The 16067-nt window shown below is 35.5% G+C and overlaps 1 protein-coding gene across 1 annotated transcript in view; it reads left to right on the top strand.

Annotated features, from left to right (window-relative positions):
* NCKAP1 (NCK-associated protein 1) overlaps positions 1-16067 on the top strand; it is a 60539-nt gene that overhangs the window by 30849 nt on the left and 13623 nt on the right. The window contains exons 16-28 of the mRNA XM_009583101.1: positions 304-385; positions 833-891; positions 1692-1837; positions 2350-2482; positions 4255-4374; positions 4679-4818; positions 6023-6154; positions 8839-9057; positions 9395-9525; positions 9924-10021; positions 13909-14002; positions 14734-14816; positions 15297-15377. Of these exons, the coding sequence (XP_009581396.1) occupies positions 304-385; positions 833-891; positions 1692-1837; positions 2350-2482; positions 4255-4374; positions 4679-4818; positions 6023-6154; positions 8839-9057; positions 9395-9525; positions 9924-10021; positions 13909-14002; positions 14734-14816; positions 15297-15377 (1518 nt within the window). The remainder of the gene's footprint in view (positions 1-303; positions 386-832; positions 892-1691; positions 1838-2349; positions 2483-4254; positions 4375-4678; positions 4819-6022; positions 6155-8838; positions 9058-9394; positions 9526-9923; positions 10022-13908; positions 14003-14733; positions 14817-15296; positions 15378-16067) is intronic.

A 16067-nucleotide genomic window follows, 5' to 3' on the forward strand; every position in this document is an offset into this window, starting at 1 on the left:
GTATAACAGGAAAATGTTTGGTGTCCATTTTGTAAATGACTACAGCCTGAAAACACGTGGGCACATTTGCTGACAGATTTTCCCGTTTTGAGCAGATGTTGGTTTGGAAGCAAGCTTTTCTAAGTATTTGTCACGAACCAATGAATTACAAAGTGAAAGTTGATAAATAGCACTATTTGAAATATTCCATCGATTAAGTTACCTTTTGTACATTTCAGAGCAGAGCTGATAAATTGGGGATGAGTATTGACATTGTTTCTTAAACCAAGTTTGAAATAATAATAGCAACAACATTTATTTTAGAATCTTTCAGTGTGCCCAGAGGATGAATCAATCATCATGTCCTCTTTTGTAAACACAATGACTTCACTAAGCGTGAAACAAGGTAAGTTTAAATGATCTTGGGAAAATGGTAACAGAATGGTGGTTTCCTCTGGAAAGCTTCATCACTGTTTGTTTCATGCAATCAGTAGAAGCAGATAACTTGCACAAACTGTATTTGTTCCCTTGTTTCTCTTTCGTTACGGTATCTACTTCTTGTTGTGTGTCCCTCTTCCAGGGCAGCTCTGTACAGATAAAGCTTTTGAAGAATGCTATTGGGAAGTAATCCTACCTTTTAATTTAGAAAGCGTATTACTCATATTTTTGTCTAGATATTTTAATTCCTATTAGTGTGGCTGTGCTGGGTTGAAATTCTTAGGTAAAAGCATGGGGTTCGGTACGCAAGTAATTCTTGAGTACTTTGGGGTTTTTTAGAAGGTCTGATACGGTATATCTGAATTTGTAGTTGTTTTCTTAAAGGTTTTATGTTTTGTATTTTTCCCTGATGCAGTTGAAGATGGAGAGGTATTTGACTTCAGAGGAATGAGATTAGATTGGTTTAGATTGCAGGTAAGACTTTGTAAATATGTGTGACTCTTTACTAACTTAAAACCAAAATGTTTAATAAATTACTGCTCTTCTGGATTACTTTCATACTGTAAGTGGATGACAGGCTATCGAAGAATAACCTACACTTTTAAAATCAAACAAATAGTTAAGCAGATAATTTGCTATATTTTGATGTAACTTTGCATTGCATACTTTTTGCAAATCATTCTTTGGGGTGTTTATAACAGTTCAGAAATAGAATATGTTGAGCATGAGCAGTTTGCTGGCGGCTGTGCACTGTACGGAGTGTGACTCAGCCTGCGCAGCCAAGGGAAGGTAGAGACTGTTTGGAGAGAAAATAATGTTCAGTGAGATCACTTCTGTGCGTTGCAATAATAGTATTTTCAATTGACTTAATAAAGGGGGGAGTACTGTTTAGACTGTAAATCAAGATTAGATAGACATGTTATTTTGATATTTTCAAAATAGGCATTCTTTTTCTTGCTTTCCAAAACCTGATTGTTAAAGGGGGGGTCACAGGTTCGTGTTTGTGTTTTGTCAATACATTTGTTTTACCATGTAGTACAGTTTATCTGTGAATTGGTGTCATATTCAAATGACATTTGGAGACTTCACTGAAAGGCAGTTTGCTTTTCTTAAGCTATAGTGGGAAGATAAAATAGTCTATCCACGGTCTTTAAGTACACAGGTGTCCTATGCATAGCATAATCAGTATTTAACCTTTATATTGGGCAATAGCAATGGAATTTGCAAAAAAGCAGCTGTAGATATAACATAAAATTTTTCTTGTATCTTTCCAGGCCTACACCAGTGTTTCTAAAGCTTCGCTTAGTCTTGCAGACCATAGAGAACTAGGAAAAATGATGAACACAATCATTTTCCACACAAAAATGGTAGATTCTTTGGTGGAGATGTTGGTTGAAACCTCAGATCTTTCTATATTTTGGTATGTTACTAACCTGACTGTAGATGCTTTTTATTATTTGTTTGGCTTGTCCTTGCAAGTGTAATTTTTAAATAGCAAACTTTGTAGGAAGACAAGCCAGTGGGAGAATCAATTAGAATTTCTGGTTTCCATCAGAATTAGTTTGATAAAGGTATTTCTGAAGATGTCAGAGAGATTCTTCAAGCAGTCATGTAATTGATTTGGGGTCATTTGCAGATTCTTCCTTAATAGATTTTTGCAAAAGGTGCAAGTTTTTGCAGTGCCTTGTGGCAAACATCAGAATAAAAATACGGTGGTGGTAATAATAATAATAATAATAATAATAGAGATCTGCAAATAAAATGCTTAAGAAGTGAATGCAGAAAACAAACTTCTTTGAAAGCATGATGCAATTTTTGGTATAAGTTATAACTACAAACCTGACACTAATAGCATATTTGATTCGTGTGAAGTAGACTTTATTTGCAGCAAAATTATGTATGTATGCCATTTAAATGTCTATTTCTGATCAGTTTTTATAGTCGTGCTTTTGAGAAGATGTTTCAGCAGTGTTTGGAGCTTCCCTCTCAGTCAAGATACTCAATTGCATTCCCACTGCTTTGTACTCATTTTATGAGCTGCACCCATGAACTATGCCCAGAAGAGGTAATTTTTAAATATATTGTCTTAGTTATTTTCATCTCTTGTTTAAAGTAGAGAGGACTAGAGCTGAACACTGCAAGAAGGTGTTTGTTGTAGCAATATAAGATTCGAGGGAGTAGTAAAAAGGGAAATAAAACAAGTAGATACCTTCTTATGTGATTCTTCACCCAAATGAAGTAGATCTCAAGTAGATAGAATAGATCTCAAAATCCTTTTCTGAAGTGAGTAAGTATTATCATCATTGCTTTAAAGAGAGATTAAACTAAGGTACAAAGATTAGATGACTTTTCTGGAGTTGTTGAGGCTTAGATGCTAATAAATCCCGTATGCCTATTAAAATTTACAAGCAACAGTGTTTCTTTCAAATGGTTTATAAGCTCATTGTTAGAAAAACGAAATAGGGAGTTGGAAGTTCTGTATGGCTTGTTATAAATAATGTTTCTTCAGTAAGATTAAAAAAAAAAATCCTAAGTGATAGACAGTATAATGCAAGCATTCGTTTTGGTAAGAACTGGGTAACGGAAGCCCTCTTTGGTTAGAATTAGAAATTTAAAAATGCAGAATGTTGCTTAAAGAAATGGACTCTTTGTTAAAGGAAGTAGTTTGATTCCGAGGAAATTCTTTCTGTTTTTGTTGTAATGAAATAGATTCTTTAGTACATTTCCTGTATGTCCATTGACTTTGGAATTACTCTGGGGGTTAACTCGGCCAATTTTGTGTAGTGCTCATGAAAGTATATTTTTGTTCTTAACAGTGCTCATCTGAAACAATTACATGAATAAGATCTACTGAAATATGCACTATGTGCATGTGTGTTTCTTATTTAAACATTAAATCCTCTTCTGCTAAACTTCATCTCAATATATGTCTATATCATTATTTTCCCTGTATACTTTGCTTTAAACAGCTGCAAACTCTATTTATATTAGACAACCACTAAAAAGTTTCCAGGAAAGCTTCCCTTCAGGACAAGAGATGTCTTTCAGAACAATTATGGTAACAGTAAGGAATCAGTAGCCCAAGTCCACTGTAGGCTAGTTACTGTAAATTCAGCTGCAGCAAGCACATTTTGCCACAGCTGGCAGAACTTTGAATTCAGTATCTGAATTGTGTGACTTGTTAACTATTACCATTTTGGAAAACTAATCTTCGCTGTACTGTGTACAATGTGGGGTAGTGTGGCTGCTAGAAAATAAACATCAGTGGTGAAAGAAGGATTTCATTGAGTCAGAAGGCTATGCTTGTGCAGATCCAGACAAAGGAACTGAATCCAGAAATCAATGCAGTAGAGCTTCGCTATTGACTTTTTCAGTGGTGTGAATGACACTGTGCTTTCCCTATAGCTTGAGTTGCATGCTTTTTTTCCCCTCTGAGATTTAGTACTGGTACAAATTAATGAAGAGGAGATTCACGGAAACCTTGAGTATTGGACACTTCAAAGTAGATTCACTCCAAAATTAAACATGAAAACCTACTTTTAAAAATTTATTTTGCCTCCTTTTACAGAAAATGTTTTACAAAATATAGTAAGCAAAATATTTTTAATGATAATATGCTGTTTTAACTTTGAATATTTCCTGGTTCAAGTTGCTTCAAAAAAAAAAAAAAATCCTGGAGCTGAGACTGTTAAGGACTAATGTATTTATTATTTCTCGTACCCCAGTTCTATGATTTAGTGAACCGTTAACTGCAGTACAGTGTGTGTATTGTCTTGAATATTGCAGGACTAACAGGAAACTGAAAATGAGACTTCCTTTTTTTTTCCTCTCTAACAGCGACATCACATTGGAGATCGTAGTCTTTCCTTGTGTAACATGTTCTTGGATGAAATGGCTAAGCAAGCTCGAAATCTTATCACAGATATTTGCACAGAACAATGTACGCTGAGTGATCAGGTGAGTGTGGTTGTGTCTATTCTTTTAATTCTCCTTTGAGATTTTCTAGGTTGTTCAACTTCCTGAATTTTTATGGTTTTATTTCCTGTTCACCTTTTTTCCCTTTTTTGGGGAAGTTTTCTGTTTTATAAAATGGAAGGTGGTTTGAGGAAAACTTTTTATATTAGAATTGTGTAGTTAGTAGTCAAAGGAAGAATGTGTTACTTGTGTGATGAAGTCACCTGGACCATAAACTTATTTTGTGTTTCATGGCCGCTAAGAAGTTGGATTTTAATTTGGGGGGCTTATTTTTTTCTCCTACTAGTTGCTGCCAAAGCATTGTGCCAAAACCATCAGTCAAGCAGTGAACAAAAAGTCAAAAAAACAGACTGGAAAGAAAGGAGAACCTGAAAGGGAGAAACCAGGAGTAGAAAGCATGAGGAAAAACAGATTGGTTGTGACAAAGTAAGCCTCTTCTATTCCTTTCACCTCGAATCCCAAGTCAAAACGTGTGTGTTACATATTGAATGCTTCTTGCTTAATTTATCTGAGTGAGTTTAATTGACTGTAAATATGACGACTTTGTAGTTTGTGAGCATATGATGCTTCCGTGGTTGTATAGAGACTGAATTCTGTTAAGTAGAGCAATAGGAATGTGTATCTCTTGAATTTATCCCCTCGGCTGTTTCCTTTCCTGAGCAGAAAGGATCCCTGTGCTGTAGCTAGTTTCCTGTATAGCCATATTAATTGTTCTGGAAGTCCAAGGAGTGGATGACATCTTCGATTCTGCCTTGCTTTAACACTGTTAACTAGGTAAAGTACAGGCTGGGCTGGAAGTTCTTGCTGCCGAAAGGCTGTTTGCTGCCTTCAGCTGCTGGGGTGGAGTTGAGGCTCCAGTGCCTGTACCAACTGGGGAAGGTTTCCTTGTTAGTGGCTACAGAAGAATTGAAAGCACCAGCAAATAAACAAAACCAAAAAACCCACCTGAAAGAGAAAACAAAGATTAATAAATACAGTTTGGGGTATAAGAGAAGATAGGGGAGGGGAAGGTAGAAGATAATTGTTGGGAAAGGTCACAGGACAAGATGGTAGAGTGATAAAAGTATGAAGAGGAAGGAAGCTAAGAAAAGGAAACAATAAATGCTTAGTGTTGTGTCTGGGAGTGGCTAAACACACACACTGCTAAAAGGGAAGTGGTTTTGCTACAGATGCAACAACCAAACATCAGAGAGCTGTAAAGATTAGAGAAGTTGAGGGAAAAGAACTTACTTGTAGCTTAAGATTCCCTCCCCCAGTATATTTAGGTTTTTAGTACTGGCTGGTGGCAAGCATTACTTGTGTTGCTTAGTTCAGTTAGGAAAGAACCACCTTAAAAGACTGTTTTTTTGAGGGGGGAAAAAAAAATGTATATGTATATATAAAAATATGTACATCTCTCGCATCACTGTGTGTGATGCAGATCAGCATGCAGTTGTAGCATGTGTTCTTACCCAAAGTACTGTTTTTTAAATAAGCTAGAAAAGTGTCTCAAAGCGGAAAAAAAAAAAAGGAAGAGTTAGAGCTGTACCTGCTCTTGAGGCACATTCCATCCAGCATGTGCTTTCCATGATAATACATACTTATGTTACATTAAATATTTTTCTTAAATTCTTGTTGACTGTTCTTAAAGCCTGGACAAACTGCACACTGCACTTTCTGAGCTCTGCTTCTCAATCAATTATGTACCGAACATGGTGGTTTGGGAACACACGTTTACCCCAAGAGAATATTTAACGTCTCACCTGGAAATCCGCTTTACCAAGTAAGAAATATTGTAAAGTTAGACATATTCGTACACAAGATAAGTCTTTGCTGATTTGATGTTGGAATTATTGTATACTTACTACATGAAACTAGTTTTTCAAGGTGGATTGCAAAACTCATAAGTCAAATTCTGGCTAAAGTGACAACTAAGTTATATGTGCAGACATACACAATTGTTAGTTCCTGTTTTAAAACAAAATATATTGAAATGAATATCGCCTATTTAACAGCCTGATCCTGCATTCCTAGTCCTTTGTATTTTGTAGGAGTTGGTGATGTCTATTTTTAGACATTTATGAAGACTGTCTTCCCACCGTTCTTTTGCACAGTGCTGGATTGTTTCAAGTGTTTGAGTTTACTGGCTTGCTGAAAGGGAAATCTAAAGATCAGAACTCAAGACCTGACAAAGCCAGTTGAAAAGATATTTTAATTATCTTTTTTCTTAAAATAAAAAGTATTGCCACTTGATATTCCTGTCTGTTCTACCTTGATCTTCCCATCGTTGTTTACAGAATTAGGCAAATGGCAACTTCTGGAGAGGACTGCATATTAAAACAGCCAGCTATCCTGGTTGTATTTTATGCCAAGGAGTACTGATTATGTATTCCATACAAGGTATAAAGACTTAATAAAGCTTCTAATCGTCAAGACATAGGTCTCTGGAGCCCTCCATCTTTAAAGTAAGACAAGGTGGCATAAAAGTAAAGATCACAGCTGGCGATTTAGAAAGTCATGAAGTTATGTTCAGGTTTATGAACCTAGGCCAGTGCAGGTCATATTTGCCTTTTTTTTTTTCTTAATTTTGGGAGGGGGTTGGTTTGTGGATTGGGGCCGAAGCCACAGGCAGATGGCTTTCAGAGTCTACTTTCCTTTTTCTTGCCTCATGAAAGAAATGAAACTTGTTAGCCAAACAGAATAAATGTTCAATTTATAATTATTTTTCAGATATTTGAGTGGCATTTCTTCGAGGTTTGCATGTTACCATTAAATAAAGTGTTAGTGTTTCAGTTTTTTGTTTACCGTTTTAACCTGCTCTGTTTCATATGTGATTGGACTAGAGCTTATTATTATGCCACTTAATCTTGAAATAATACCAATTTTGAATTGGTTTCAAAACAAAAGAGAGACTGTCTCAGAAGTAAACAGTAAAGTAAAATAGGCTTATTTTCACGTTTCCAAGCAACAATGAAAATGTTACTTAAATAAGCTGATGTCCTCCAGAATAACTCATCCCGTTCACCTCTGATGAAGGTAGTGATCTACCCATTTCTTTTTTTTTTTTGGTTGCTGTTCTGCCTTTGAGAAGTACATACCACTCAAAAGCTTAGCTCTGAAAGTCAGACTGTTGTAGCCTAAAATGAATACTGCAACAAGTATTTGTTTCCTAAGAATACTTTGTTTGCTGTAAGGACTCCCGATACAGTTTGCTTGAGGGCCTGCTTTCAGTGGGATACTGGGTAAAGTTCACTTATGTTAAAAGAGAATATACAGTCCTTTGTGCAGTTCTGATGTAGCTTGAAAGCTAGCCTGATGTATGGGACATCAATTATTAGAAGCCTGGTTTTATTTATAGTGAGAATTTGGACAAATCAAGGATGTCCTGCAATTTCTTGACTTTTTGGTTAAAGATAGAAATCGCTGTGTTAGCTAAAGGGAGATTTGTTTTTCATTAATAAGATTCTTATTTATTTACTTAACATATACTCAAATTTTTAAAATTGTGTATACAAATATAACTGAAGCTTACCTACCAAATGATATAAAAATATTTCTTTTTATCTACTTACAAGACAATTGCTGAGAGGCATTAGCTGTTGAAAGCAGAGCTTCTGATAACTTTCTTGAAAAGTTATTTAAAACAGCTAAAGTGTAATTTAAAAAAAAAAAAGTAGGCTCTAGGAAAGCTATCTGTATTGCAAAAGAGATGAGATCTTTCAAGATAACTTTGAGATTTTTTTTTTTAGTACTGTGTGAGCTGAGGCAGAAAGAAGAGAGATTAAATGGTATGGTCTGTCTTGCAAAATTTATGCACTTAAATACAGTAGGCATAGTTAATATCACAAGATAATCAGATATGCCTTTAAGTACTTACACAAAGCCACACAAGATAGAAATTTTGCTTTGAGTATTTTCGATTCACACTTAATTATAGCTTTTTTTTTTTTAAACAGATATTTCAAACTAAAACTATGACAGCAACTTTGGTCAAAGAATTTTTGCCTTAGTTAATATGCTTTGAACACTTTAATACATCATTGCTCTTGCATTTCCTGGAAGTTTTGCCTTTTAAAAAACTTTAATGTTAATTTATTTACCAAAGGAGTTGTAATATAAGTCTTCCTCATTATGGGTTGCCCTTATATATGGGGGGAAAAAAGCTTTATTTTAAAAATACTCGGTGAGTATTCTTAGTCTTGTGAAATTTTTGCCGGAACCATGAATACTGTTGCCTTTGGCATCTAGAACTATTTTTAAAAGTGCTGGTGTAGTATCTTCATTGATTAGAGTTTTATACTTGCAGATTGGAAAAGTACTCAGAGAAAAGCTTTGAATATAAAATCATTTTTATAGTTGCATCTTTGTCTCTGTTTAATTTTACTAATAAATGCAATTTATTTGTCTCTGTTTAATTTTACTAATAAATGCAATTTATTTGTTTCCAATTTTTTTTGTTTCTAAAAGGTCAATTGTTGGAATGACTATGTATAATCAAGCAACACAAGAGATTGCAAAGCCTTCAGAGCTGTTAACCAGTGTAAGAGCCTATATGACAGTCCTCCAGTCAATAGAAAATTATGTACAGATCGACATTACACGAGTATTTAACAATGTTCTGCTTCAGCAAACCCAGCATTTAGATAGTCATGGTGAGCCAACCATTACCAGTCTCTATACAAATTGGTAAGTAATTATCTGAACACTTTTTACAAGTTTTTGTATTATTTTTATTTAATTAAAACTCTGGAATTGCAGAAGTGGATTTGTTTGAAATTTTCTTAACTTTCTGACTTCAGAAGTTTATTTCTCCTGTTAAAAGCACTTTAAAGTTTGCCTATTGGGAAATTCACTTTTTGTAAGGGGGAGATGTAGAGTTAAGGTACAAGTATCAGTTGAACTATGAAAGTAAAACTTTAGTCTATAGGCTATGCTGTCCCTTGTCACACAAGTATACTTTATCTGTATAGTGTATCTATGAACATTTGTCTTTTCATCTAAAAGTTTTTCCCTTTCTGATAAGGTATTTGGAAACTTTGCTACGGCAAGTCAGCAATGGTCACATAGCCTATTTTCCAGCCATGAAGGCATTTGTGAATTTGCCTACAGAAAATGAATTGACATTTAATGCTGAGGAGTACTCTGACATATCAGGTAAACTTCGATGTTTCTACTGCATGTTTGTGAGGGATAGTTATCGTATGCTTGAGTAATTGGAATAACAGCAACTCTTAGAGTGTTCTATTATAGACAGCATTTGTTAACCTGCAGTAGTATTTTAAGTACTTATTCGTGCTGCCTCTATGCCTTGAGAGAGCTCGCTTTTCCTATTTTTGGTCAAAGCAGGGTTGTTGCATTTAAGCTACAGAGATAGGAGTATAATGTGTTGGTGACTGCTGCTTCAGTTCTATTACGATACAAGTTCTCATAGCTAAAGTTATATTTTGTGGTAAAATATTTTTGCAATTAAAACACTATTGCTAGATACATGATGGGCATCAAATAACTGAAGAAGGAATGTTTGAAGTAGAACAGTTTGTTTTATTTCTCAGAAATGAGAGCCCTTTCTGAACTTCTGGGACCATATGGCATGAAGTTCCTCAGTGAAAGTCTGATGTGGCACATTTCTTCACAGGTTGCTGAGCTTAAGGTAACCTTGGGAAACTGGTGGGTGGGAAGGCAGGTTGCTTACTGTGTAAGCTTCCTTTAGGATATTTAATAGCTGTGCTTCTGCATGCCATCTTTTTGAAATTACTGCATCAAACAAACTTAGGAAGTTGTGAATTTTACTCTTACTTTGTAGTACATTTGCACATGTAGTATGTGTGTATCCCACATTCTTCAACAGCTGAATGGGCAGGACTTTATGCAGGCTGTGTTGATTTTTTGTTAGATACCCTAAGTTAGGAGTCAAATCTCTTTCTATCATCAATGGGAGAAATGTTTTTCAGGATCTCTCTGCTTGCAAAGCGCCTACCCAAATCTGTTAACTCTCAAAACTTAGCGTGAAAATCTCAAATGTGTCTTAGTCAGCTATGAGGACTTTCTTCACCATGTGTGTTAGCATCTATTGTTCAGTTTACATGGATGGGAGACTTCAGGGCTTTTTTCTTTGTTAGTTTTCCTTGGTTTTAGACATATTTTTCTCTCTGGCTGAACAGTATCCATTTATTATAAATGTCTATATTCTGATAAATAAACCTCATACCTACAGCAACACAAACAAACAATAAAGGTGATGCCATGAAAAAAGTTGGAAATACGGGCATCTCAAGGAAGCTAGTTGCATGTATATTCAAAACAACGAGCAATGACAGGGGAAGCACTTGGTGCCTATGTAATTAACTCTTTCTGGAAAGAGGTTTTAACAAATTTAATAACGTGTACTACTTTCCCGGGATAGTCATGCTATTAAAATACCACTAATTGACATATATTTGCTTTTCATATGACTTACTCTTTTAGTGTCATTTCCAAATTAAATTCCAAGTTGTTATTACATCTCATCATCTTCAATTTATTTAACCACTAATTACAATAAGGATTTTTTGGTAACTATTCATGCATGCTGTGTTATTTTTAAAAATGCACATGAATACTTGAGAGATCTAAGGTACTTTCATTTCTTTCTTCAACAACAATTTATTATTATTAGCATACCAGGCCTTTAAAAGTGTGTGTTTTTAATACATTCCATGTTATAATTTTGAAGATCTTGTTCTCCCTGTAAACATTGTGGATTTTGGTGCTGCTGAGTTGCTAGGATGTATGATGCCCTAAAAGATTTGAAGCCTTTTATTCAACTTCACAGCTGAAGGAGATGGGCTGCTCATGCTTTCCCAGCTGTCGCAAGAGCATGCAGCAACCCTGACCTGAGTGACCAGCCAGGCAGGGTAGTTGATTCCTTATGCCCATTCTAATTTTTGAGTTTTAGGATGAGACATTCCAGATGAGAATGCTATGATTTTAATTGATTATGTAACTCCTGGCTATGCCCAAAGTGACATCTGTCAACATTCAAGTAAAACACAAAGCCACCGGGCAGATGTTTGTTGGTTGCTGCTGTCTTTGCCCAGTTACTGTGGAGTTATCATACTTCTTCAAAATCGGCACAATTGATATTGTAGCTCTGTGTATTTTTTAAAAAAACAACTTGAAATTGTCTCTGAGATTTGTTGTTTTCTGATACTGCTAAGGATAAGCAGAACATAATGTAGGTCCACATGCACATGACCACATATTTGGAGTGAAAAAATAAAGTAATAAAATGTTCATCTCTTTGGCTGAGATGCAGTTGGCTTATCAAGAGAGCAGTGAGAAACATCTGTGTTTGGGGGAAGGAAGCAACAAGAGGGATAGAATGGGGAATTTATTAAGACTAGGGTTCAACATGCTTGCTTTGCTTCCTGCAGTGGGACCAGGTGTTGGGTTTATATCTGAAGTTTAAGACTGGGGCGAAGAGGGGAAGTTTGCCTCATTTGAGTAACTATTTGAACTGTATTCCAGCCTGTTCCTTTTAAATCTTAAACTAATCCGCTGGTTATTTTTTGTAAAGCTGAAAGCTTGACTCAATAACAATGTGCGTGGGCTATTGCCTTCAATCTTGCATTCTGGAGAGCTTTGAGGGATTTAAATTAAAATGTCACACATCTGCCAAGTTCTGATACATCGGTTGGTTTAAAATTGCCCATCTTGATTTCAGTGCAAACCAGTCTTGCTTTGGCTTTCAGCATAGAAGTACATCTTGTGTGTCTATGTGCGTGCACATGTGCACACATTCGTGGAGGTGGTTAGTGTGCTACGTCTTGTATAGCTTATTTCTTGCTTCTCACTGAAGATAAGAATGAAAGGGAGAAGACTGAGTGGATTATGGATAGACTTGAGGTTATGGAAATAGCATGACCATAAGACAATGTAGTTGAATCTGAGAGGTCTAAGCTGTTGGACAGATCTGCTTTGCACAGGCTACTTGACTGGGTGAGAGGAAACACAGGCCGCCACTTATATCATAGCAGCATTATAATTTAAGTTGTGTTGGTTTCTTCTCCTCCTGTGGTCACAGAAATATTCACTCTGAAATTTAATTTCCCTGCTTGCCAGTTGCTATGTTTTGCCCTGTTTTCAGTGTGGGTTGAAGCAAAGTAAAATAAAACTATTAAAGCAGTTAGCAAAACTATCAAAGGTGAAATGTTCTTGGATCCTTAGCAGTAGGTTCCTGCAGGTATGTCTCTTAGATTTTATATGATATATCTTAAATTACATCCCAGCCTTACAATGGCCTACATGTTTGATGAATAGTAGCTTTTCCTGCTCTCTCCTCATTGCTCCTTTTGTTTGTGCTGCCTAGTAAATAAGGGGGAATGGAATGCATCCACTTGAAAAATAAAATTATTAATAATCACTTTGGAAGACCACCCCCAATCCAGAATATCTTGTTTTCTTCCTCTGTCTTTCGGTTCTTTTCTACCTTGATTAGTTTGGTATACAAAGCACTAAATTTAGTCGTCTTTAGAAAGAAGTGAAATGCTTTCTTTGTTTAATGTTCAGAAGCACACAAGATATTTCAATTTTCTTAGCCGCTGGTTGTCCTCTACCTAAAGAGGGAGAATCATATTTTCCATTTCTGAAATAGGGTACTTTGAATTCAAACTGCAAAAATATTTTTTGTGAGAATAAAGTACCTATTTCTTGCTTGAAGAGAGTTTAAAAATCCTACTTGGCACAACATGAGTTCCTCAGCTAGCAAGAAACCCTTTTTGGATCTGACATTTTATAAATGTGATTATGGAATCTCTGTAATTTAAATTTAAATCTGATATATATTTGGAGAATGATTTCAGGAAAGTTTCTACATTTACCCTAATGCTACAAGTTGCATGTATGAGAGCTGTTACAAATTAGAAACAGACACACATTTTCTTTTCTTTTGGTCAAACTGACATGAAAAATACTGCACTTGAGTTTAACTGTTTCAGGCTAAGGTGTTGGGACTTGAGTGAATGTCTTTGTTTTTATTTTATGTTACAATGGAAGAAAATTTCAAGTAAACTGCACCAAGATTTAACAATCTGACTCTTGGACTCTTCATTCCATTTTTCAATTTTTCCAACATTAAATTTCTAACCCTTACAGCATTAACTAGTGAAAGGAGCAACCCAAAAGAATGGATTACTTTGTGAATCTGCATTTTTATTGATATAGGTATACTTTTTTTATAAAAAGCTGAATAGCATGAGGAGCTATTGTCTAGTTTTACTGTTTCATTCCCTTGTTTTAAGAAGTTGTACACATTGCTGAATATAAAAATCATGTTCTAAGGGGTATCTAATCCTCTGCTTTTTGATTCAGAGCTTGCTTTTGTGTAGAGTAGTACCTGATGATAATACTGATATTGTAGTCCCATTGAGAACATAGTGGGTACATCTGTATTCCATGAGTTTATTTGCCTCTCTGCCAAACTGAAATATCCTAAACCACGCATTTATCCTGTTAAAGTGCTGAAACCTATAGCTGACCTGAATCCTTACTGCTTTTTAGAAGCTCGTGGTGGAGAACGTTGAAGTTCTAACACAGATGAGGACCAGCTTCGACAAGCCAGACCAGATGGCAGCACTCTTTAAAAGATTATCATGTGGGTAACTAGCAAGGTCCTACTAAGGATATAGAATTGTTTTTTATCTTTGTCTTTGTAAGGAAAATGAGAAAAATTAATTTCTCTCTATTAAGTATACAGAAGCAGCAAAATGTATGTGAGCTCGTATAAACTGATGCTTCTTTTCAAAATTTTCCAGTCTTCTCATGTATAGACAAAATGAGATTTCAGTGTTAATTAGTGCATGGGCACTATAGTAGTGATGAGCTTTGAGCATCTTTTCTCTTCAGGGATGATTACACATAGCTATAACAACTAGGTGCATAGCTATAGAAAAGAAAACACAGACTTTTTTGACACGTTTCTGATTTGATTCCATCACAGTGTAAGTTATTGCATTCTTTGGAAGGATTTTTACATGCAGTTAACATAAGTAATTATTTTTAACAAAAATAATTATTGTAGAGACACATTTTTGGCCTCAGGAAAACACAGAACTAGTGTTAGCATCCAGTGTTGTCAGCTGTGTGTAATGGGGTTCATTCCTTGAAGTGGTTAACAGGATACGTGTTCTACTGAAAATCCCATTGTCAACTCAGCTATAAAAACCTGCTTAAGCACTGTTTATTTTGGCTCTTTTAAGGAATGCCATTGTTTCAGGACCTTGCATTTTTCACTATTTTGTTAAATGTTTTCTTTCTCTTTTTTGAAGAATTGAACTTGTAAACATCAACAGGTTCTTGTTCACTGTTGTTCTCGTTTCTCTTCAGCTGTTGACAGTGTTTTGAAGAGAATGACGATTATTGGTGTTATCTTGTCTTTTCGGTCGTTGGCACAGGAAGCACTTAGAGATGTAAGAAATAACTGAATATCTTCCAAATAATTTTTTTGCATTTAATTTAGTGGAATGATAAGGTATTTGAAGCTTCACTATTTAAAAATGCTACCTCTTAAAAGGTTGGCATGTGGGTAAAGTGGCAATACTCAGTCATAACTGAACTTTGAATTGCAAGTTGGGCGGGGTGTGTGTCTACTTTTTGAGTACTGTTCAGAGAAATGTTACATTAAAACATACAGGTTTTAATTTCAGCATGCCTCTCAATGTTTTCTGTGTTTAGTACATTTTAAAAGCTTTCATTTCACTTTGTTTGCAAACAGCTTGATTTTGAGTTTATTAGGCTTTAATGTCTTACATCTGCAAACAAATTCATACGCATAAAATAAAAACTCATTTTAAAAAAGTTAGTAAGTCCAGTAAAATAATGGTAGTGTCTAATTGATCATTAACATGGGAAGTATTTTTTCTCATTTTGTATGTGTTTGTGTCTCTTAGGTCTTGTCCTACCACATTCCTTTCCTTGTAAGTTCCATCGAGGACTTTAAAGATCACATTCCAAGAGAGACTGACATGAAGGTAATGTTTGGCCCGAAGGGTGATGGAGTCATTTTTGGAGCTTACTGAAAATATGTAAGGGGCAAGACTCTCATGCCTAGTGTGAAAAATCCAGAAACAAAGAACACCCTTTTTTTTTTTCCAAAGAGCTAAGTAGTTGTGCATCTGCAGCCTCCTAATGTTCTGGGGGGAAAAAAGAAAAAAACAAAGAAACAAACTGATAGCGTAAGCGCAAGTCTCTATCTGCCGGTAATCACATTTGAGAACTTTCATGGAAAGACTTAAGAACAAAATTTATCCAGTGTTAAAACATGACTAAGCGATAAAGGGAAGAATACTGAGCTGCTTCATAGTGTGAGCAGTATAACTGGTAAAACTAAATGTTTCAAGGACTCTGTGTGCAGGGTTGGAGCTCTATGCATGTAATAGCTACAAGTCTGATTTTGACCTTAAATTGAAAATTCTTGTGAACCCATGGTCTGAAATGCTTGAAAAAAGTTAGCAGCTTAAGTAAGGTGCCTTGCTTCTGAATGGTAGTATGTTTCCATCCAGAAATCCTTGTCAGTACATCACGTGGCTTCTGGACACATACGCACAGTAGCTGCAGCCTAGCTCGTTTTTTAATCTCTCATTGCAGCTTGGCGCTTGTGAAGGTTTGCAAGCTTCTTGATGGTATTGGGGCAATTTGATTTGCACAAAATGTGTAGTGGG

Source organism: Fulmarus glacialis, unplaced genomic scaffold (genome assembly GCF_000690835.1).
Source record: "Fulmarus glacialis isolate BGI_N327 unplaced genomic scaffold, ASM69083v1 scaffold1148, whole genome shotgun sequence".
Taxonomy (NCBI): domain Eukaryota; kingdom Metazoa; phylum Chordata; class Aves; order Procellariiformes; family Procellariidae; genus Fulmarus; species Fulmarus glacialis.